Raw genomic sequence first — 24,326 nt, 5'->3', positions numbered from 1 at the left:
ACATCAAGGTCAGCCTTCAATTCTAATCTCGAAGATTGACCATGGTCAGGCATCTAGTTGGGGTGTTCTCAGTCAGGGATCATGCTTTAGTCCAGGGATTTGATCACAGTCATTTCTGTGACTCCAGTGTTGCTAATTCAGTGGGTAGGGTGATCCAGTCAGGGAGATGTACAGCCAACCATTGGTGATCTGAGTTTTTTGTCTGGGGCTGTCCATTAGGTCCATCCACAGAATCAAGATAAAAGGGGAGTGGGGGAATCAAAGGGTTCAGTGCTGCTGGAGAAAGACTTGGCAACCTATTCTTCAGGACTGGGATGTGCAGATTAGAGGGAAGGGGAATGACAATTGGGAACGGGCAATGGTATCTGCAAGAGAAGATGTGTTAAAGCATGGGAGGGAATTATTCAGGAAGGGGATTCATCCACATTCTGGAGTACCTTGGCTTCAAGGTGGGGTGGGGGGGCACAGTATATAACCACACTTTTGCACAGTAACCTCAAATACCAATGATTTGGGGAGAGAGGGTGCAGTGGGGGAGGAGAGAGAAATATGGTAGATGAAGACTTATATAAATAGTTTGTAGATGTATTGCATGGAGACCTAGAGGAATTCATGGGAAGGGCAGCCCAGAAGGGGATCTGATTGTTTAGGGCCTCATGGAAATGTAGAGGGAGATGCTGGAAGTTCTTGGCCAAAGAGCACTCACTATCGTCTTCTTCCAGCATGCTGGAAATCAAAATGTGCAATTAAAATGAAAATGGCTGTGACCACATTCATAGTGGATGGGGTAAGTAACTTGACCTGTGAGAAAGGGGGTCTTCAGAACCTACCAATGTTAGGACCTTTAAGGGTAAACAACATTTCACACAGACCCATGCACTGGACAGTACAAAGCTCTGTGCAATTCTTAATCCTTAGCCATTCTAATGCATTGGCTACCTGTATGCTATGCATCTTCCTGCTCCAGACACCTCTGTAGCCTCATTGTCTTCTAAAACACAGCTTCACTATATTTTGAGAACAAGCCAAATCTTTTTCCACAACATGATCTTTTTTTTACAGCGCTTTAAAAAAAACATTTTTGAATGTATATACATACCATTCACAGAGAAATTCACTTTTTAAACTCTTGATCAAATGAGATTGAATTGGTGATGCTTTTGGATTGACCTTTACAAATTTCAGTAAAATGGATGCTGTCATTGTAACTGTCATGGGAATTTTCTGTGAATACAATCCAATTTTCACAGGCAGAGGACTTTACCTTCACTGGAGGATGGGACTTGTGCAGGGTATTGATCTCTTCCTTAACTTTTAGGACTAAAAGTCCTAATCCTTTGCCCTTGGAGCTCTTGGATGACATTACAATTGAGCTATGTCTCACTACGTAGAGCTGCAATAGTAGGTGAACTACTCTCAACTATGTTCACAAGGTTACCTGCTTTGTCTTATGAGAAAGTAATCGAAGTTCCTGTTGGAGTTTAGTTAAATTAGGGAAGAAGTCTAGTTCATGATCCATTTCAAAATTAATGTCAGGTTTGTCTGTTTCAGCCTTTTTGCGTAATGGGACATTGCATTCCTCTTGGCATTCACTTCTACAGCTCTTTTACCAATTCTCCCAATTCTTATTTTCGTTATCCAACCATAAAGCAGACAAATGGGCATCATAAGCTAAATTATTCCAGACTGTTTCTAACTTAATTGTTTCTTTCATAAATACTTTCAATAGTCTGTCATAGAATCCCTACAGTATGGAAGCAGGCTATTCAGCCATTACAACCCTTCGAAGAGCATCCTACATAGACACACCCCCACCATACCCTACTCACCTAGCTTGCACACCCCTGAACACCATGGGCAACTTAGCATGGCCAATCCACTAACCTGCACATCTTATAATACTTGGGAAGAAACCGGAGCATCCAGATGAAACCCACTGGGACAATGTGCAAATTCCACGCAGACTACACCAGCAACCATCTCAACACACACAAACGAAGCTGTATCAGAACACTATTCCAACGAGCCACCACACACTGCAGCACAGGCGAACTTCGGAACACAGAGGAGAACCACCTAAACAACGTATTCAAGAAGAACGGATACTCAAAAAATATACTGCGCAGATTCCTCAAGAACAAACCACGACAAGCAGACCAAACACAGCCAGAAACCCTAACCACCTTACCATACATCAAAGAAGTTTCAGAAATGATAGCCAGACTACTAAGACCCCTTGGAATCCTAGTAGCACACAAACCCACCAACACTCTCAAACAAAAACTAACAAACTTAAAAGACCCATTACAACCCATGAACAAGACCAACGTCATCTACAAAATCCCATGCAAGGACTGCCATAAACACTACATAGGACAAACAGGAAGAAAGTTAGCCACCAGGATACATGAACACCAGCTGGCCACAAAAAGACACAACCCTCTCTCCCTCATAGCCTTACACCGGATGAAAAAAAACCACCATTTCGACTGGGACAACACATCTATTCTGGGACAGGCTAAGCAAAGACATGCCAGAGAATTCCTAGAGGCCTGGCACTCCAACCACAATGCCATAAACAAATACATAGATCTAGATGCCATCTATCAACCCCCTCAGAAAACGAACAGGAAATGACATCACCACAAACCCCAGGAACCCCATCCAGGAGAAAGATAAATAGAAAGCAGGAGACAACAGCTTCGCTTCACTTGGAGGCCACCACTGATGATGTTACCTAGCCAGGTAATGAAACGCCTGGATTTCAAACCTACAGCTCAGCGAGCAAACCTACACCCTAAACCTGGTACCTGCCTCTGTGAGGCAGCAGTGTTAACTACTGAGCTACAGTGCCACACCAGTAAAAGTGAATGTATCAAGGACACACTTGTAATGACCAACACATATTTCTACAATAAACATGACAGGACCTGCTATTGACTGTCCTAACTTTTCCATTGAACTATCAGTCACATTTTAAAATACTCCATGGTGACTTCCTGTTTTACTTTAAGAATTATACAACATGCGTTTAAGTAAATCTAAGACTGCTGCTGAAACTTAAAGCCAACTAAACCTCAATTTTGTACTAGTCCACTCCTGACAACACAGCAGATTTTATTTTGGGAGTGGGGTTCATGATCACAATTACCTGATATAGGCAGTTGACAATTTTCAAGCAATTTTCTGATAGTGTCTTGAGTTTCTTAAGATGCAAAAGTTTAGATATAATATATTAATTAATTAGACAAAGGAAAACATGACTGTTGGGAAGTTCACTAATACCAAGGGTCAACTCGGCTGTTTGCTATGGAATGTATTAGACTCGTTAAAGTTATGAAAGCACATGCTGCTCTTTTACCAGAGGTGTTAGGAAACTATTCCATTGGTTTGCCTCCTCTTTTTCTGGTCTATCTGGAATAACACAATTCTGTGAAGATTACCTGATAAGGACAGTTCAGAAAGAAATAAGCATCCTCAGACCATTTATTGTTATATCATATTTGTAGGGGAAAGGGGCTTACGTTATGGAAATCAGTTGGCTAATGGCCATGAAATAACTACTCATGATGTCAGATGACCATTGATTGTCCCTGAAATAACTCCACAGAGACTGATATTCCGTCATCAAGTCACCCTTTATTTACACGTACATGATCCAACTTCCTCAGAGCCAGCTGCCATCAGCCTGGGCTCCCTGATGGGACCAGATTAACAGTCTCAATCAGGGAACTCATTTTCTATGAGGTCAACCTGGCTGACTTCATTACAGTCACTACATCCCTCAGTTCTAAGTCTGGGAACGTAGGTCTGTTCTGGTTCCTCCACTTCTGCCTTGGATGCGGGTGGCTTGCATCGGACCGTAGTCTGCCTCTTGCACCTGGAGATTCTCAGAAGAAATTCATCATCTTCAAGCGGTGAAGGCATCGAGGTTCTAACATCCACCATGTCAATCTCAAACTCCATGATTTCTTCAATGCTAGAGGGAAGGGGAGAACCAAGGGTTCTGATAGCCTTTCCAGTGTTCTTAGGGGCCAGGTATGTTTTCATCCATTTGTGAGTTTGCAGCTTTTATGTGTTCCACATGCTTGTTCATGATTGCCTTACCTACCCAAACATTGGCGTTCCTGAAGCTGTTTCACATCTTCTTCCCCCGCCCCAGGTCTGGGAAGATCAGATTTAACCTGGCGTGGAGTCTTCTCCCCATTAATAAGTCTGCTAAAGCTATCCCTATAGTTGCATGAGGGGTGGTTTGATAATCAAAAAGGAACTGGGATGGTTTTGTGTCAAATAAAGCTGTTGACTGTTTCTTTAAGCCTGCCTTCAAAGTTTGGTCTACTCTTTACATCAGACCATTAGACGATGAATGGTATGGAGCTGTACTTCTATGCCCAAAACCATTTGACTTTTGAATTCCCTTTTGAATGATGACCTGTTAACAGTTCTGGGAGTTCATGTATTGCAAAAGATACTCGCAGCTTTTCTATTGTCCTCCCCGTGTTTGACAAATGAATTCTGTGCATGCCCAACCATTTTGAGTGGGTGTCCACAATGTAGAAGACCATTGAGCCCATAAAAGGGCTAGCAAAGTCGACGTGTAACCAAGTCCAGGGTTTACCTGGCCATTCCCACAAATGTGGGGCAGCTGAAGGTGCTAAGTTTTGTCCTTGTGACCACTCTGATCACTCCCCAACCAACTCAGTTATGTCTTCATCCAGTCCTGGTCACCAAACATAACTTCTCACCAACATCTTCATTTTGGACACCCTGAATGACCCTGATGGAGTTCAGCCAGTCTCTGGCAGTGACCTTTGCTTGGGACAATCACTCTTGCTTCCTACATTAAAATGTCATCCTCTTTGGTGTTCTGGTCTCACCAGATCAAAAAGGTTTCAATTCTGATTGTGATGGCCCATCACCACCAGCTGTTTTAGTTTTGCCAGGATTGATCTTTTTGTGTCCACACTGATATTGTCAGCGGTGACTGAAAGTGTGTCCAGAAAGTTTAAAACCAGAACAGACTCTTCCAGTGACAGCACCACTGGTGGTAAATCTGGCAGTGGGAGGTGGCTCAACGCTTTTACATTTGCTACTTGACATCCTGGACAGTGTTCTAACTTGTAATTGTTTGCACTTAGAATGAGAACCCACTGCTGAATTCATCCTGAAGCTATGAGTGCCACAGACTTGTCCTCTTTAAGTAGCCCTAGCAGTGGTTTGTGGTCTGTTACTATTACAAATTTACAGCCATAAAGATGACCACTATACCTTCCTTCCAGGGCACCCTTGATCACAGTCACTTCATCTTCCAATGGATGTCACCCGGTCTTCTTGCTTCTGTAGCTCAAGTCAGTCACTTTATATGCCCGGAACACATTTTTTTCTTGAGGCCTACACCCACCTTGGAGAAACCATATACATTTTCATAGAATCCCTACAGTGAGGAAACAGGCCATTTGGCCAACAAGTCCACACTGACCCTCCGAAGAGTAACCCACCCAGACTCATTCCCTGACTGTATAGCTCTACATTCACCTTTGACTAATGCACCTAATCTACAGATCCCTGAACAGTATGGCCAATTCACCTGACCTGCACCCGGAGCACTCGGAGGAGCACCCGGAGGAAACCCACACAGACACGGAAAGAATGTGCAAACTCCACATAGACAGTCGCCTGAGACAAGAGATTATCCACACAGACAGTTACCTGAGACTAGAATCAAACACAGCTCCCTGGTGATGTGGGGCAACAGTAATAACCACTGAGCCAAATGTGTAAGAACTGCTTCTAAGTTCTCTAAGTGCTCTTTATTGGTCTTTCCTGTTATTAACACGTCATCCACATAAATGGCATACTGGGGTAGACTTTGTAAAAGTGTTCTCTATCATCCACTGAAAAATGGCACAGACTGATGATACCCAAATCGCAGTCTCATATACTGTACCATTATGAGTATTAATTATGGCATACTTCTAGGAATCCTCATCTAACCACAATTGCAGTGATGCAAGGCTCATGTCCAGCTTTATGAAGTACATCAGGCTTTATAAACAGTTCAACAGTCCTCAACGGCATGGTGGCACAGTGGGGGGGCGGCACGGTAGCACAGTGGGGGGCGGCACGGTGGCACAGTGGTTAGCACTGCTGCCTCACAGTGCCAGAGACCTGGGTTCAATTCCCGCCTCAGGCGACTGACTGTGTGGAGTTTGCACATTCTCCCCGTGTCTGCGTGAGTTTCCTCCGGGTGCTCCGGTTTCCTCCCACACTCCAAAGATGTGCAGGTTAGGTGAATTGGCTATGCTAAATTGCCCGTAGTGTTAGGTTAGGGGTATGGGTGGGTTGCGCTTCGGTGGGGCGATGTGGACTTGTTGGGCTGGAGGGCCTGTTTCCATACTGTAAGTAATCTAATCTAATCTAATCTAAACAGGTGCTGCCCATTCCAAAAATTGTACTGGTTTGAAGATTCCTTTACTTTCCAGCTTCCTGATTTCTGCCTCTACTTTTGTACACAAGGCAATAGCACTGGGGCAGGCTTTGCTGACTTGTGGAATTGCTACCTGGTCACCATGCAAGGTGGCCTTTGCTCCTTTGATCATCCCTGGACCATCCTGAAACATTTCTGGGTATTTAATTAGGACTTCACTCAGGTAGCCATTTTCTAATCAAAAAATGTTGAGGTAATCAAGATGAATCTTTCTCAATTAATTTCGCTCATTAGACTTGGGTCCAAGCCTTTTACTACAATCGGTGTAACTGACCCAGCTGCTTCTCATAAAAAAACGGAACTGAAGTTGTACTCTTAATCTGTAAGGGTTCTGCAGTGTAGTTTCTCTGTCTGACTGAGTTCTTGCACAAACTTAAGGATTGGAGTCTAGATCGAATTCTGTTAAAGACTGGTTCTGCAGTCATCCATTCAGCTGCACCAGTATCAGCTTCCATTAGAACCAGGTGACCATTTAACCAGATGTTTATTTTGATTGGATCTTATTTAACTGTTCAAAGCCAGATGTAGGTAGACTTTCAAGGATGTGCACTTTCCTGGACAATGGTCTATGAGTTATCTTCGGAGAAAGTGAGGACTGCAGGTGCTGGAGAGTCAGAGTTGAAAAGTGTAGTGCTGGAAAAGCATAGCAGGTCAAGCAGCATCCGAGGAGCAGAAGAGTCGACGTTTCGGGTATAAGCCTTTCATCAGGAATGTCAGGTGACTTGGATTTTGTGGTGGAGGAGCCCAGGACTTGCATGCCTTTGAGGGAGTGGGAGGGGGAATTGAAGTATTTAGCCACATGGCAATGGGGTTTATTGGTGCATGTGTCCCAGAGATGTTCCCTGAAACACTCCACGAGTTTAGATTAGATTAGATTACTTACAGGGTGGAAACAGGCCCTTCGGCCCAACAAGTCCACACCGACCCGCTGAAGTGTAACCCACCCTTTCCCCTACATTTACCCCTTTACCTAACACTACGGGCAATTTAGCATGGCCAATTCACCTGATGTGCACATCTTTGGACTGTGGGAGGAAACCGGAGCACCCGGAGGAAACCCACGCAGACACGGGGAGAATGTGCAAACTCCACACAGTCAGTCGCCTGAGTCGGGAATTGAACCCGGGTCTCTGGCGCTGTGAGGCAGCAGTGCATCCTGTCTCACTGATGTAGAGAACACCACATCAAGAGCAAAGGACATAGTGGATGAAGTGGGTGGATGTGCAGGAAAATCTCTGCCAGATGTGAATAGATCCTTTGGGTCTTAGATGGAGGTGAGGGGGAACCACCTAACAACCGGAGGAAGAACTCCTCATGTTCCACCTTGGGACCCTTCAGCCACATGGCATCAACATCGACTTCACCAGTTTCCAAGTTTCCCCACTGACCTACCATAAGTAACCCCCCCACCTGCATCCACCAATCGACTTCCCAGCTACCTTCCTCCTAGCCTCGCCCCCACCCTCTTATTTATCTCTCAGGCCCCTTCTTTCCCCCCCCCCCCCCCCCCCCCCCACCAACCCAACATTCCTGATAAAGGGCTTATGCCTGAAACATTAACTTTCTTTCTTCTCAGATACTGCCTGACCTGCTGTGTTTTTCCAACACCACACTCTAGTGGGGCTTGCCAGCCCAGATTGTGAAGTAAATTTAAACTGTTTGACCAAAACATGGCTTTGTTTTACAGTTTTGCAGTGGGCTGACCTAGGGTCCCTCTGTTCAGGATACATCCTGAGTGAGGCTTTGCAATTGCTTTCATTCAAGTGTCTCCCAAGCTTAGTCAGCCTGGCGAGGGTGTCCACTTCCATCAGCATTACTGTAACCAATATGATCCATTTGCCCCATTTCCTACTCTTCCACATACTTGGGCAAAAAAAGCATGTTTACTTCCTCCAGACAATAGCCATTGCTGCTACCTCATGCTCAGGACCTCAGGTAGCCTAGCAGACTCAATTTGTTCCTTAATTACTGTCCCATACTGTAAATGCCTTCCTCTTGGAGTGATTTACCCCTTCAAATCCATCTTTCATCTTGTCATAAAAAAAATTGCAAAAGCTTGTCTACCGTCCATACAATGTTAGGCTTTTGTTACATTGTGCCACAATCACAACTCACGATTTTAATTTGTTTTCAAGATTCTGTTTGTTCTCTCCACCACATCCAAAGATGTGCATGGTCACTCTTTATCAGTGAACATGCACATCTCACTCTCAAACTCTGAAACCTAGTACTTCCAAAAAATCTTGTTGGACTATAACCTGTGTTGTGTGCTTTTTAAACTTTGTACACTCCAGTCCAACACCGGCTCCTCCACAACATGTTGATCAGTGATGGTATAGGTGCACAATCCTTTATCCGAAATGCTCGGGTCCAGTTGATTTTCAAAATTCAGAATTTTCCGAATTTCAGAATAAGTGACAGTTTGATGGTGACATTTGTTTTAAAAAATTTACCAGAGGAGCAGACTCACTGAATTAAACAGGCCCTGAAACAAAATTGAGGCCTGCCAGTGCTGGGCCACACCACCCATGTCACATCTGAGTGACACGCATCGAGTGGGTGGCGACTTGGGTTAACTGTTTGCACTCCAAACCACCTTGTTAAAAAACACTTCACAAAAGAATCCTTCAGACTTTGGAGTTTTTGGGATTTTGGATAAAGGGTTGTCTACCTGTATTGCCATCTTCAGTTTGCTTTGCTCAATAATGTTTTCAAACAGTAGTTGTTACTATTTCTTAGTTATTGGCATTTAGACAACAAATTCTTTAACTGAGAAATCAAATGAACTGAAAATATCCAACTGTTTTCTTTTTTTAAACTGTATTCAACTTGTAGATATTCCATATTATCCTATTATAGTTGCCAAACTTATAATTGTTCCAATCAAACTTTATCGTGTACATACTTGTCTTACCTTCACCATACCCTTTATTGATATAGTCTATCAAGTTACACTCTCATAGATTGTTTCAAGATCTCAAAACAAAACACTTTGAATAGGTAAATATTCTCTTCTAACCCAGGCATTTCATTATTACCATTCAAAATTATTCACCAGTCTCAGGTTTTTCACTGTCCAATCAAAGATACTTACAATATTTTTAAAGCAAAAATTGAACAATTCTGTTAGATTCCAAGCACTAATCTCTCTGAACACAGTTAAAAATCACATAACACCAGTTATGGACCAACAAGTTTATTTGGAAGCACTAGCTTTCGGAGCACAGCTCCATCAGGTGGCTATAGAGCAGGGCCATAAGACACAGAATTTATAGCATTGATTCTCTTGTAGATTTATACAGTCTCTCTGTCTCTGTGAAGCTGCTTTCTTCCTCTCTCTCGCTGGATGGTCAGCTGGCTTCTGCCTCTTTTCATGCTGGTCTTCTCGGAAAGCCTCCAGAAAATTCCAAGAGAGGTTCGAAGACCTCTCTTGTAACATCTCTTGAAATCTTCTAGAGACTTTGAGGAGACCAGCATGACAAGAAGCAGAGACCAGTTTATCATCAAGAGAGAGAGAGGAAGAAAGCAGCTTCACAGAGTCAGAGCAGAGAGAGAGTGACTACGTAAATCTAAGAGACTCAATGTATCTTATGGTCCTGTTCCACACCTACCAGATGAAGGAGTGGCGCTCCGAAAGTTAATGCTTCCAAATAATAAACCTGTTGGACTATAACCTGATATTGTGTGATTTTTAACTTTGTCCACCCCAGTCCAGCACCAGTTCCTCCACATCATCTGAACATATTCATCCTCTAATTTAGACCTTTAGACATTTCATATCTAAGTATTATTCCAAAAAACCCAGAAACTAATGGGTTCTCTTAAATTCTAAATTTTTTTTTGGAAAAAAGTTGCTTTTCCATAGATACTGCTCCTGTGGGTGTTTGTTATTTCAATATACCCCTTGTTATTGCTGTAATCTCTCTGGCTGCCTTTAGTGAGTCCTGGCTACCCTCTGGGACTGGATAACAAAGGGAAGTGTCTTGCTTAAAAGTTAGCCAACCCAGTGCTTCAACTGATCTGTTTTATTTTAAACTTCAGCTTCCTCTCTATCCCATTGCCATTATTGTGCCTGCCTGTGAGACTTTAGCTTCCCAACCAACTGGCTTCACTTTACGTGTTCCATTAGTGGCTTCTGAGGGGTCTAACCTCTGCATAGCATTTTATCTCTCTTTCTTCCCATTCTCCTACCTGCCAGCATGCTTCAGCCTCTTCAACCCATACCCTCTGTCATAAAATCGCTAGTGTTGAGGCAACCATTTAACCCACCAACTCCACACTGATCTTGCAACAACGCTATTGGGTAACTCAACACATTGATTAAAGGACTCAAAAAATCAGATTTAGAATCATAGAGTCATACAGCATGGAAACAGACTCATCAGTCCAACTCATCCATGCTGACCAGGTATCCCAAACTGAACCCCTGGTCTCATTCGGCTGCATTTGGTCCATATTCCTCAACCTTTCCCATTCATGTACCTGGTCCACTTGCCTTTTAGATGTTGTATTTATTTCCACCTGTACCACTTCCTCTGGCAGCACATTCCATATATGCACCATTATCTGTGTGAAAACATTGTTCCACAGGTCCTTTTAAATATTTTCCCTCTCACCTTAAGCCTATGCCCTTTAATTTTAGACTTCTTAACCGTTGGAAAAAGACCTTAGCTATTCATGATTTTATAAGCCTCTATAAGAAACTCCAGGGAAAAATGTCCCAGTCTCTCCCTATAACTCAAACACTCCAGTCCCAGCAATGTCCTTGTAAAATTTTTCTGCTCCCTCTCTCGTGTAACAATATCCTTCCTGTGGCACGACTGCCAGAATTGTATGCATTATTCTACAAGTATCTGCACTGATGTCTTGTACAGCCGCAACATTATGGCCAACTCCTATATTCACTGCTTTGACCAATAAAGACTAGTATGCCAAATGCCTTCTTTACTTTTAAGGAACTATGTGCCTGCACCCTTCAGTCCTTCTGTTCAACAACACTCTTCAGGACCCTATCATTAACTATGTCAGTCCTGCCCTGGTTTGCCTTACCAAAATACAACACCATGCATTTACCTAAATTAAACTCTATCTTCCACTTCTCGGCCCATTGGCTCATCTGATCAAAATCTTGTACTCTTAGATACCTTTATATCATTATATCACTAATTTTGATCATCACAAACTTACTAACCATACCTCCTGTACGCTCATCCAAATTGTTGATATAAATGACAAAAGTGGATCCAGAACTGACCTTTGTGGTGCACCGCCAGTTACAGGTCTCCTTCTACTACCACCCTCTCTCTTCTACCACCAATTTTGTATCCAATTTGTTATCTCTCCCTGGATCCCATATTATCTAACCTTACTAACCAGTCTATCATGGGGACCTTGTTGAAAAACACCCTTCAGCTATCACCCTCTGCCTCCTGCCATTCAGACAATTCTAGATCTAATGAGTCAAATTTCCTAGGATCCGTGGGCTTTTACCTTTGCTATCACTCTCCCATGTAAGTTCTTAATGAAAGCATTGTTGAAGTTGAATAGACTGCATCAAATTCCTTGCTATCATTTACATGGCTGCTTACGTCTTCGAAAAATTCAATGAATTTGGTCTAACATGACTGCTTTATATTCAAACAAGTAGAAATACTATGAGGGAAATACAAGTTAACTGGTGAAACAACTACAGAGTACATCAAATAATATATGAAATCAAAAGACAGGTCCCATAGATTTCTTATCATCCCACCCAGATGTTAGGACACTGTGGTTCACCAAATCTGATTTAAACCTTGTCTTCTTCTCAAGGGTTTCCAGTTCTTCAGTTGTTGAATCATAGAATCCCTACAGTGTGTAAACAGGCCCTTCTGCCCAACAAATCCACACCGATCCTTTGAAGAGTAACCCACCCTGGCCCATTCCCATCCCCTATTATCCTATATTTACTGCTGATTACTGCACCTAACCTACACATCCCTGAACACTATGGGCAATTTAGCATTGCAAAGGTCTAATCACAGAATTTCCTCAATAATAAGTTCTGCTCACCATGGATGTCATTCGGCATCTTCTGCGACCTGTAGCTAATGAGATCATAGATCATAAGATATTGGAGCAAAATTAGGCCATTCGGCCCACTGAGTCTATTCCATCATTCAATCATGATTAATATGTATCTCAACCCCATTCTCCTCCTTTTCTCCCTGGAACCTTTGATCCTCGTACTTATCAAGAACCTGTCCATCTCTGTCTTACATACATTGCCTGACTTGGCCTCCACAGTGCTCTGTGGCAATGTGTTCTACAAATTCAGCAACTGAAGAAATTCCTCCTCATCTCACTTCTAAAGGGTCGTTCTTTCACTCTGAGGCTGTGCTTTCAGGTCCTAGTCTCTCCTACTCGTGGAAGCATCTCCATATATATTCTTCACAGGCCATTCAGTGTTCTGTAATTGTCCAGAATTAGATCTCTAACTTAGAATAGTTCAGCAACTATTCACCACACAGCTGCTCAATCTCTGTTGATAAGGCTGCCCAATTTGATGCACCCAAGCTCCATAAGATAAACAGTTCAAGTTAGCTAACAGTTTGCTGAGTTACACGAAGCAAAAACTTTGCATATGTTTCCCTGAGCCCAGCTCTCAGCTGAACCGACTAGCAACTGGCGTTTCTTCTGAAATTCAACAGTTCAGAACTATTGCAGCTCCTACTCCAATGAGCACCAGTTTATCAGAGTAAACAGCAGCATTTAACGCTATTGAAGTACCTTCTACGGTTTTCCGTCTTGGACTATCAAGGACTCTTGAAGTGCTATTCAGTGAACAATTGATTGGTGACTTGTGAACTGTTTTGACTGGCTAATGAAATACGATTATTTATTTCGTGCATATTCAGAGATAACTAGTTTTATGACTGTGAATTACAAAACTCATTCTGTAAGTTGCAGAAACCGCCAGTCCTTTTACAAAATATTACAACACACATGCTAAAATTCCCTCACTTCTCTGTCTAGGTATCTTACACTATCTACTGTTTTCCTGTGTTTCATAGGCATTCTTTGCACATCTGTGGTTCCCACTTGCTTTGGTGGCTTTGCTGTTACTGACAATATGACTGAAACTTTAAATCTTAACTAATTTAACTTCTTGAATTCACTGACCTTGACCGTATGAAATCATTAATTATTTTGCACAGGAACCAAATCCATGGGCTTCGTATTGACCTGAAAAAGGCCTGAGATAGTGAGGGGTAGGCAGCCTTGCAGCAGCTACCTGCAATATGGCTTAAAAGACCATAGCAAGTGATCATTCATTCTCAGGAAGGGTCCTCCAGCCTCAGGAGAGCATGAAAGTGGGGATACAGAAATCAGGTTAACTGCAAGCTCATGAGGGAAAAATGGCATAAGGCTGTGGAGAAGACCAAAAGCAGAGACATTGGTACTCTGTGACCAGGGTATAAAGCTGAAAGATAAAATACCTGCAGATGGTAAAGCAGTAGTGTCACTAAAGACTGGCCTCTTCTGAGAAGCGTGACTAATCTATGTGCAATAATGGCAGAGGAGATGACTTTTCTATGTTGATGGATATCCAATGCAGGTGCTCATCAAAGTCACCAGATTCCTAATTTTCTGTGCATCAGATTCATTTCATAGAAACCCACACTCGACATGAATGGCTTTTGTCAGTCAGCTGGACATCACTGCATCAAGCTGGTGACTGATGCTGTCTTCAGAAGGGACAGCCAGCATATACAATACCAAACTGATATAGGCAGTTAGGCTGAAAGATTCAGTAGGATTCAGCACCATCACTGAATTCTCCCATGTGCATGGCCTCAAGCATGATGCATGTGACATCAAGTCTCTAATAGTTCAATAGTGGCTTTCATTAATCTAAAGGGTATCTTTCCTTCAATGTCCTTCTTCTGTGACCACTATCGACATTAACCTGAGAGCAGTTACAGCATCTACATTCTCTGGGATTCTTAGGTCCCACAGCTTTTCATCTTCACAGTGGAGACCTAGGAGAGTACAAGACATCCTCTAAGAATAAAAATAAGGAAACTGATGACAAACAGTACTATCCTGAACTACATCACCTGATAACCCTTAGGTTGGTGCATGACATTCTTAACATTACCAGATAAACACCAGAAATGGATGAATGATTGCATTATACCTTTATTAGAAACATCATCTGGAGCAAGCAGAAAAACATTAGGAAAACATAATTAAGCATATAACTAATTATTTTTCTTAATTATCTGTCTTAGTTTTAATCTTAATTACCTCAGGTTTATAATTATTTTATAACTGTTCCCACTTGGTAATCTCCTTGATTGTCAGCTGTGATGGAAGTAGGCTGATGGTTAGACCATAAGACCATAAGACATAGGAGTGGAAGTAAGGCCATTCGGCCCATCGAGTCCACTCCGCCATTCAATCATGGCTGATGCGCATTTCAGCTCCACTTACCAGCGTTCTCCCCGTAGCCCTTAATTCCTCTAGACAACAAGAATCTATCAATCTCGGCCTTGAAGACATTTAGCGTCCCGGCTTCCACTGCACTCCGTGGCAATGAATTCCACAGGCCCACCACTCTCTGGCTGAAGAAATGTCTCCGCATTTCTGTTCTGAAATGACCCCCTCTAATTCTAAGACTGTGTCCACGGGTCCTAGTCTCCTCGCCTAACAGAAACAATTTTCTAGCATCCACCTTTTCAAAGCCATGTATTATTTTGTACGTCTCTATTAGATCTCCCCTTAATCTTCTAAACTCCAACGAATACAATCCCAGTATCCTCAGCCGTTCCTCATATGCTAGACCTGTCATTCCAGGGATCATCCGTGTGAATCTCCGCTGGACACGTTCCAGTGCCAGTATGTCCTTCCTGAGGTGTGGGGACCAAAACTGGACACAGTACTCCAAATGGGGCCTAACCAGAGCTTTATAAAGTCTTAGTAGTACATCTCTGCTTTTATATTCCAACCCTCTTGAGATAAGAGACAACATTGCATTCGCTTTCTTAATCACAGACTCAACCTGCATGTTTACCTTTAGAGAATCCTCGACTAGCACTCCCAGATCCCTTTGTGCTTTGGCTTTATTACTTTTCTCACCATTTAGAAAGTAGTCCATGCTTTTATTCTTTTTGCCAAAGTGCAAGACCTCGCACTTGCTCACGTTAAATTCCATCAGCCATTTCCTGGACCACTCTCCCAACCTGTCTAGATCCTTCTGTAGCCTCCCCACTTCCTCAGTACTACCTGCCTGTCCACCTAACTTCGTATCATCGGAAAACTTCGCTAGAATGCCCCCGGTTCCCTCATCCAAATCATTAATATATAATGCGAACAGCTGTGGCCCCAGCACCGAACCCTGCGGGACACCGCTCGTCACTGGCTGCCATTCTGAAAAAGAACCTTTTATCCCAACTCTCTTTCTTCTGTTAGACAGCCAATCCTCAATCCATCCCAGCAGCTCACCTTGAACACCATAGGCCCTCACCTTGCTCAGCAGCCTCCCGTGTGGCACCTTATCAAAGGCCTTTTGAAAGTCTAGATAGACCACATCCACTGAGTTTCCCTGATCTAACCTACTTGTTACCTCTTCAAAAAATTCCAACAGGTTTGTCAGGCATGACCTCCCTTTACTAAATCCATGTTGACTTGTTCTAATCAGACTCTGCTCTTCCAAGAATTTAGAAACCTCATCCTTAATGATGGATTCTAGAATTTTACCAACAACCGAGGTTAAGCTGATTGGCCTATAATTTTCCATCTTTTGCCTTGATCCTTTCTTGAACAAGGGGGTTACAACAGCCATCTTCCAATCATCCGGGACCTTTCCTGACTCCAGTGACTCTTGAAAGATCTCAACCAATGCCTCTGCTATTTCCTCAGCCACCTCTCTCAGAACTCTAGGGTGTATCCCATCGGGGCCAGGAGATTTATCAATTTTAAGACTTTTTAACTTTTCTAGCACTATCTCTTTCGTAATTGCAACCATACTCAACTCAGCCCCGTGACACCCTTTAATTTTTGGGATATTACTCATGTCTTCCACTGTGAAAACTGACGCAAAGTACTTGTTAAGTTCTCCTGCTATTTCCTTATCTCCCATCACTAGGCTTCCTGCATCAGTTTGAAGTGGCCCAATGTCTACTTTTGCCTGTCGTTTGTTTCTTATGTACTGAAAGAAACTTTTAATATTATTTCTAATATTACTGGCTAGCCTACCTTCATATTTGATCCTCTCATTTCTTATTACACTCTTTGTTATCCTCTGTTTGCTTTTGTATCCTTCCCAATCTTCTGATTTCCCACTGTTCTTAGCCACTTTATAGGATCTCTCTTTTTCTTTAATACATTTCCTGACTTCCTTTGTCAGCCAAGGTTGTCTAATCCCTCCCCAGTTAATCTTTCTTTTCTTGGGAATGAACCTCTGTACAGTGTCCTCAATTATACCTACAAACTCCTGCCATTTTTGCTCTACTGTCTTCCCGGTTAGCCTCTGCTTCCAGTCTATTTTAGTCAGTTCCTCTCTCATGCCCTCATAATTACCTTTATTCAACTGTAACACCATTACATCCGATTTTGCCTTCTCCCTTTCAAACTCCAGACTGAACTCTACCATATTATGGTCGCTACTTCCTAAGGGTTCCCTTACTTTAAGATCTTTTATAGAGTCTGGTTCATTGCAAAGCACTAGGTCCAGAATAGCCTGCTCTCTTGTGGGCTCCATGACAAGCTGTTCCAAAAAGCCATCCTGTAAGCATTCCATGAATTCCCTTTCTTTCGATCCACTAGCAACATTATTTACCCAGTCCACCTGCATATTGAAGTCTCCCATGATCAATGTAACCTTGCCTTTCTGACATGCCTTCTCTATTTCCCGGTACATGTTGCGTCCCTGGTCCTGACCACTGTTAGGAGGTCTATACACAACTCCAATTATGGTTTTTTTGCCTTTGTGGTTCCTCAATTCCACCCACACAGACTCCACATCATCCGACGCTATGTCATTCAATACCATAGATTTAATTTTGTTCTTAACTAACAAGGCAACCCCACCCCCTCTGCCCACCTCTCTGTCTTTTCGATAAGTTGAAAAATCATGGAGGTTTAACTGCCAGTCCTGACCCCCCTGTAACCAAGTCTCTGTGATGCCTACTACATCATAATCATTCACTATTATCTGTGCCATTAGTTCATCGGCTTTGTTATGAATGGTACGAGCATTCAGGTAAAGTGCCTTAATGCTAACTTTCTTATCATTAGACATGTTGGAAGTCATATGTCCTAAGTTATCCTTGCTTTTTTCTGCATTCTCAGTCTGCCTCAATTTTAAATCCGCCTGGAAACATGCTATCCTGCTGCTTATCTTTCCATTTACCTCCATACTCTCTGTCGCTTTCACTTTCCCTTCCCCCCAACTCAGAAGTTTAAAGTCCTACTGACCACCCTATTTATCCTCTTCGCTAGAACATTGGTACCTGATCGGTTCAGGTGGAGACCGTCCCAACGGTACAGATCCCCCCTGTTCCAAAACTGATGCCAATGCCCCATGAAGTGGAATCCCTCTTTCCCACACCAATCCCTTAGCCACGTGTTTATTTGCCTAATTTTCTTGTCCCTATGCCAGTTGGCAAGTGGCTCGGGCAGTAATCCGGAGATTATGACCCTTGAGGACCTGTGCTTCAATTTCCTGCCTAGTGCTTCGTAATGCCCAAACAGGTCCTCCACCCTAGTCTTGCCTATGTTGTTGGTACCAACGTGGACCACAACAATTGGATCCTCCCCCTCCCGCTCCAATATCCTTTCAAGCCGGTCAGAGATGTCTCGCACCCTGGCACCGGGCAGGCAACACACCATGCGAGACTCCCGATCCGGCTTGCAAAGGATACTATCTGTCCCCCTAATTATAGAATCCCCTATAACCACTACTTGTCTATTAGCTCCCCCCTCTTGAATGGCCTTCTGCACCATGGTGCCTTGGTCAGTTAGCTCATCCTGTCCAGAGCCCTTTTCCTCATCCGAACAGGGAGCAAGAATCTCGTACCTGTTGGACAAGGTCAAGGGCTGAGGCTCCTCCACTCCTGAACTCCGGTTCCCCCTACCTGCTTCACTTACAGTCACACTCTTTTGTGCCTGATCACTAGCTGAGTGTGAATTAATTAATCTCCCAGGTGTGACTGCCTCCTGAAACAAAGCATCCAGGTAACTCTCCCCCTCCCGGATGTGCCGCAGTGTTTGAAGCTCAGATTCCAGATCATCAACTCTGATCCGGAGTTCTTCCAGCAACCAACACTTGCTGCAGATGTGGTCACTGCCGTTCACAATGGGATCAGCCAGCTCCCACATCATACAGCAACAGCACATCACCTGCCCAGCCATCTCTGCTTAGTTAGTTAATTACTTACTTTGTACAAGTATGAGTTAGAATACCTTCTGATACCTCTCTGCTAGTTTTTTTTACCCTAAGTAAGGACTTAATGTATACACACACAAAAAAAATGAAGTAAATTTTTAACTAGTCCCTGGTAAAGAAATAAAAATCCTTACCTTAAAAGAAAAAGCAGAGTAGTTAAGAAGGTTAGAGGAGGAGGGTGGGTGGGAGATACTACAGGTGTTGCATTGGTTGTCTTCCAGTTTCATTTTCCATCAAGGTCACCATTGCCTTAAATTTCAATGGTGTGATCAGAGCTTCTATCTCTGGTTTACTGAGGTTTGGAGGTCTCTGTCATGCTGAGAATGTTCTTCACCCACGCAGGATCTTGCTCTGTTATTGAGGAGCCACTGTCCACAGTTGAAGCACCCCAGAGGAGCTCCAGAACAGTTGTTCCTCTTTACTTGTAAAACATGCTTTTATATCCCTATATGAAGACCTGGTGGAAATTCCAGATGGCTCATCTACTCTTTTTTTTATTTCCACTATTGCCATTAGTGCAATGTCCATTGCCTGTAAACCTGCATGCATTCCTAGCATCTACTGATTGGTCTGATGGACTTGGCTCTGCAGGAGTCTGTAATCTTATTAATGAGGACAATGAGTATAAAGTAAGGAGGTTACATTAATCCTACATAGAACACTGATTCAGCATCAGCTGAGTATTGTGTTCAATCCAATTTAGGAAAAATCATCCCAGTTACATGGATAAATTGGAAAAATTGGGACTGTTTACTTTGGAAAAGATAATATTGAACAGATATTTGATAAATGTGAAAACCATAGACACATCTATGACTTGTTTTCATAGATAAAGTTTTCTCATTGGTGGAAGGACAAGGGCAACAGATTTAAAGTCACTGGCAAAAGAAGCAATGAAGACATGGAGATAATCTTTCTTCATGCAGCAAGTGGATAGAATCTTGAATGTTCTACCTGACAGTGTGACACAAACAGGTTCAATTAAGCAGTCAAGGAATTTGGACTGTTAGCTGAAAACAAAGGATGTGAAGGACTGTAGGAGAAGGCAAAGATGTGAATGTAGGTAAAGTGATCCAATGAAAAGTTGGTGTGGACATGATGAACCTAATGACCTCCTTGCTGTAACCATTCTGTGATTGCTTGAGTGTAATTGAACTTGCGTTTTTCAGTGGATTTGTTATCACAGAGTGCTGTCAAAATTAGCTACTAAAGGTGTCAATTTTATACTACTCTTTTAATGGAGGAGATTGGATGCTCTGATCATGGCCTGAATAGACTTCTGGATAGTTGCTGGAAATATTGCTAATGCAAAGGATGTTTAGGGCTTCGAGGTTGATGGGCTTTAAAACATGGCACCAACATTTCCTTCCACATCATGGATGCTGATGTTATCTCAAAGTCTACCTGCTGGCTGTTATTTAGCCAGCTGGCATGAATTGCTGCATGAACTGGAGCGGAAGGATCTTCTCTTTCTCTCCAGATACCACAAAATACCGACCAATGTGCCAGTGAGTTCCTGAGACAATAAATGATTGCTTTTCTGTCAAGTGTAGAAATAACAATCAATATATTTAAATTGTTCCTGTTAATTTCTCAATTTTGTTTAATGTCGATGTTCTTCTCTTGTCCATTTCACATCAGATGACCATCATTCAAGTGTTTAATTTGTTTATCTGCTTAGTTTCTGAAGCAGGAGTTATTGGCTGACCTTCTCATCGTACTTGGACAATGCCCATCATTCAGCAATCAAGTGTTTGCCAATCTTCTCTCAGGAATTAATCGCTTTGTAGATTATCTCTGGCAGATACGACAGGTACTGAAACTACATTTCTCTGGTTAATGAACTTTATGCAGAGGTACCTTGATTAGCTGGCATTCAATTATCTAAATTTCAGATTATCCAGCAAGATCGCAAGGTCCTGATGCTTGGCTAAACTATGTTATCTAGCATTCGATTATCCGGAATCCGATTAACCGAACGAAATACTCCCTGCCCATATCATTTGGATAATCAAGGTTCCTCTGTAATACATTGCCATTGTAAGCAATCTGGCACTCAGATCAAAACTATCTACTTGTTTTTGAATTAAGGTGCTGTATATATTAAATCATGAAGGTTCCCATGCATTCAGTAATTTGTCTGAGGGCCAAAATGTAACGTGCCTGTACCATTTTAACCCCAGTACATTTTAGAAGGTTAGGTAGCACATCCCTAGAAAATAGGTCCAGAGTATTTAACTCACATTTTGCATCAAAAGCTCACAGAAAGTTTTCAGAGCCAATAAATCGACACACCAGAAAGCCCACTCTACTACCTGGCAGACCTGATCTGTCAGAGCACAAATTCACCACTTTCTGTAGGATATTGCATTTTCTTTAGATTACTTAAAGTGTGGAAACAGGCCCTTCGGCCCAACAAGTCCACACTGACCCTCTGAAGCACAACCCACCCAGACCCATTCCCCTACATTTACCCCTTCACCTAACACTACGGGCAATTTAGCATGGTCAATTCACCTAACCTGCACATCTTTGGACTGTGGGATGAAACCGGAGCACCTGGAGAAAACTCACACAGACACTGGGAGAGTGTGCAAGCTCCACACAGACAGTTGCCCAAGGCTGGAATTGAACCCGGGTCTCTGGCGCTGTAAAGCAGCAGTGCTAACCACTGTGCCACTGTGCTGCCCACATTGTTGGAAAAGTACATTTCGTATAAATTAGTCGCAGACATACCCCAACCCACTTCAGGTTCTCTCAGACCTCTTGAGTTTTTGCTTTAAAAAGTCAGCATAAAGAATGAAATAATCTTTTCAGATAGTGGCATGTGACTCCAGAAAAACCAAACCTGTCAGACATGGAGAAGTATTGACAAATTGGTGGGTCCAAGGCCATCATCCCCAGGATCTATATTCAGTGCAGGAATTGCTTCAGTGATTTCTCACAAGTAGCAAGGGCATGTGCATCTCTTCATTTTTCCATTGAACAATACTTTGTAAAATCTGCCTCCTTCTCTACCAGAATTTCATTTCCTCGAATACATATTTCTCTTTGTAAATGCATATTCACTTCAGCCAATATGTAAGAGACTCATCTCATCTTTGTTCTCAACCCAATACCCACTAGGACAAGTGTCTTTTTGTTTGCTAGCGTTTGTACAATAGCCACCTTTTCTTATGAATTTTACTTGATTACATTGCACATTCCAATTTTCAGGTTAAGACCATCCCTACACCTCAGCACTCTCCTGTATCCAAGGAAAAGTAATCCTTTTCATTTCTCTCCATCTCTCTGTGTCTCTCCAGAGGACAAAATATATCGATCAGATAAAGGATTTTAAGCTGGCACAAATCCTCTGACTACTACTTACATCTCTTAATGGACCACTAAAAATCTCCCCGACAGTTCGACTACATGAAATTGCATTCTAAAGCCTGTCACCTGCTTCTGTCCAGCCTCCTGAAACATGCCTTTTTTTTCCTCTTTCCTCCCAATCCACCCAAACAATCACAGTCTGTCCTAAGAAGATAACCCAAACAAGGAAAACCTTTATGAGCAGCACTGTCACACAGTTAGCACTATTAAGTGGCAGCACAGATAATTGAATCCGAGTTGGATTCGTAAGTGACCTAGACTAGAGAAAACCCAGTATTAATAAACAACAACCAGTACAAGTGGTAGGAGAGAGCTCACTACAGGGCAAGTCCTTTTTTCTTTTCTGAGAAGGGTAACAGAAATGCAAACCACAAGGTTGAGGAGAAAGATACTTGATTTACTGAAGTAGTTATGAGGTATTGGAAGACCTACCAAGGATTTAAGTGCCATGGCATGCATTTGTGTAGGTGTGTATTTGTAGAATATGTCTTGTAATCTCCAAGGATATCAGTAGCTAAATCAGTCTATTGAGATGCTGCAGTCAAGACCTCCACTAGTGTAAATGCAACAGCTTCTGCAATTTTATTAGAACCTTGGTGGCTGCTATGCAGTCTCTTGGCTTAAATCTATGTTCCACTTTGGGAAGACAAGTCTCTACGTTCAGCAAACTGAAGCAGTTATAGTCTATAAATTATATTCTAATTGATTTGCAAATTGAGCTGAGCATAGAGGGAAGGAGTTTAGCACTTTTTTTTGTTTCTCCTTCTGACACTGAATACATGTACTGATTATTTCTCTTTAAAAATTACTCCTAACTATTCTTGAATAAACAGACTCAATATTAACTTCAAAGGAATAAAGTTTTCAGAATCTGATACCTTATTTTTCTTTAAATAATTTTGGTAAACAACCAGCAGGAACTTCTAAAAGCAATCTACTCCAACAGGTCATCTACTAAACAGCATCATTGAAATTGGATGTACTGCACATACAGACTACACTGTCTCCATTTACCTCACAGAGTCATCAGTCTGAGAAAAACAGTAATAAATGCTCAGGATTTGAAGAGTGGCTGAAATTTCCAAGGAAAGAAATTAAATGAGATATTACATTCAAGAGAAAACTGAATGACTAATACTAATCATTTATTTGTAAAACAACTTCTTTTCTTGAAAGCTTTGTTTTGGAAGATTATGTATTTCAGTTCTTGAAAAACTAAAAAAAATTTCAGAAACTTATTTTGCATGATTTTTAGGGAAATGTAAACTCACTATTGGCAAATATTACATTTACAAGATGAGCTTGCATCAGCAGTTACAGTTGTTAACGTGGCCATATGAATTTGTAATGAATGAAATGACTCAAAAATGTTATAAAAGGAAACATAAGCAGATGGGAGAAAGGATACGGTGTATTACATATGTTAGAATAAGAGCACCTATTTCAACATCTGTGAAATATGGTTTCTGACTAATTTTGTTCTTCATTATTTTCAATCAGCTGAAGTAGTATCAGACTTACTGAGACAGAACTGTTAAATTGGTTTATTTTTGTAATTCCATTGCAATGATTGGCAGATTTCAAAATTGGCAAAATAAAATCAAGTGCAGATAAATGTGAAGTGATGAGGTTTGCTAGGAAGAATAGAGAGATCACCTTACTTGGAAAATGCAAGGCAAGCTGGGGTGAGAAAAACAAAATGATTTTTGGAGTACAAACGTGTCAATCACTAAAGGTCTGTCACAAGTTAGTAAGACCTTTTAAAAAAGCAAACCAAATACTGTGGTTTATTTCTACTGGGACAAAATTGGAAAGTAGAGAAGTTAAAGTTATACCAAATTTTGTTTAGCCAAGTTGAAGAGTACCATGTGTTGTTCTAGTCACCACATTATAAAGAGGATAGAGAAGCACAAGGAATGTTGCAGAGAATGTTGACAAGGATGATGCCAGAAATGTGAAAGTATACATATTAAGAAATGATGGGTGTTGATGTAATTGAATTCTTTAAAATTGCAAAACGTTTTGGTATCATGG

General features: G+C 42.0%; 1 protein-coding gene across 1 annotated transcript in view; it reads left to right on the top strand.

The window, feature by feature from the left end:
• mei4 (meiosis-specific, MEI4 homolog (S. cerevisiae)) overlaps nt 1–24,326 on the top strand; it is a 203,511-nt gene that overhangs the window by 111,246 nt on the left and 67,939 nt on the right. The window contains exon 4 of the mRNA XM_072581645.1: nt 20,599–20,730. Within this exon, the coding sequence (XP_072437746.1) occupies nt 20,599–20,730 (132 nt within the window). The remainder of the gene's footprint in view (nt 1–20,598; nt 20,731–24,326) is intronic.

The sequence above is a fragment of the Chiloscyllium punctatum genome, chromosome 11 (genome assembly GCF_047496795.1).
Source record: "Chiloscyllium punctatum isolate Juve2018m chromosome 11, sChiPun1.3, whole genome shotgun sequence".
In the NCBI taxonomy this organism is placed as follows: domain Eukaryota; kingdom Metazoa; phylum Chordata; class Chondrichthyes; order Orectolobiformes; family Hemiscylliidae; genus Chiloscyllium; species Chiloscyllium punctatum.
This window is presented reverse-complemented; position numbering and strand designations above follow the sequence as displayed.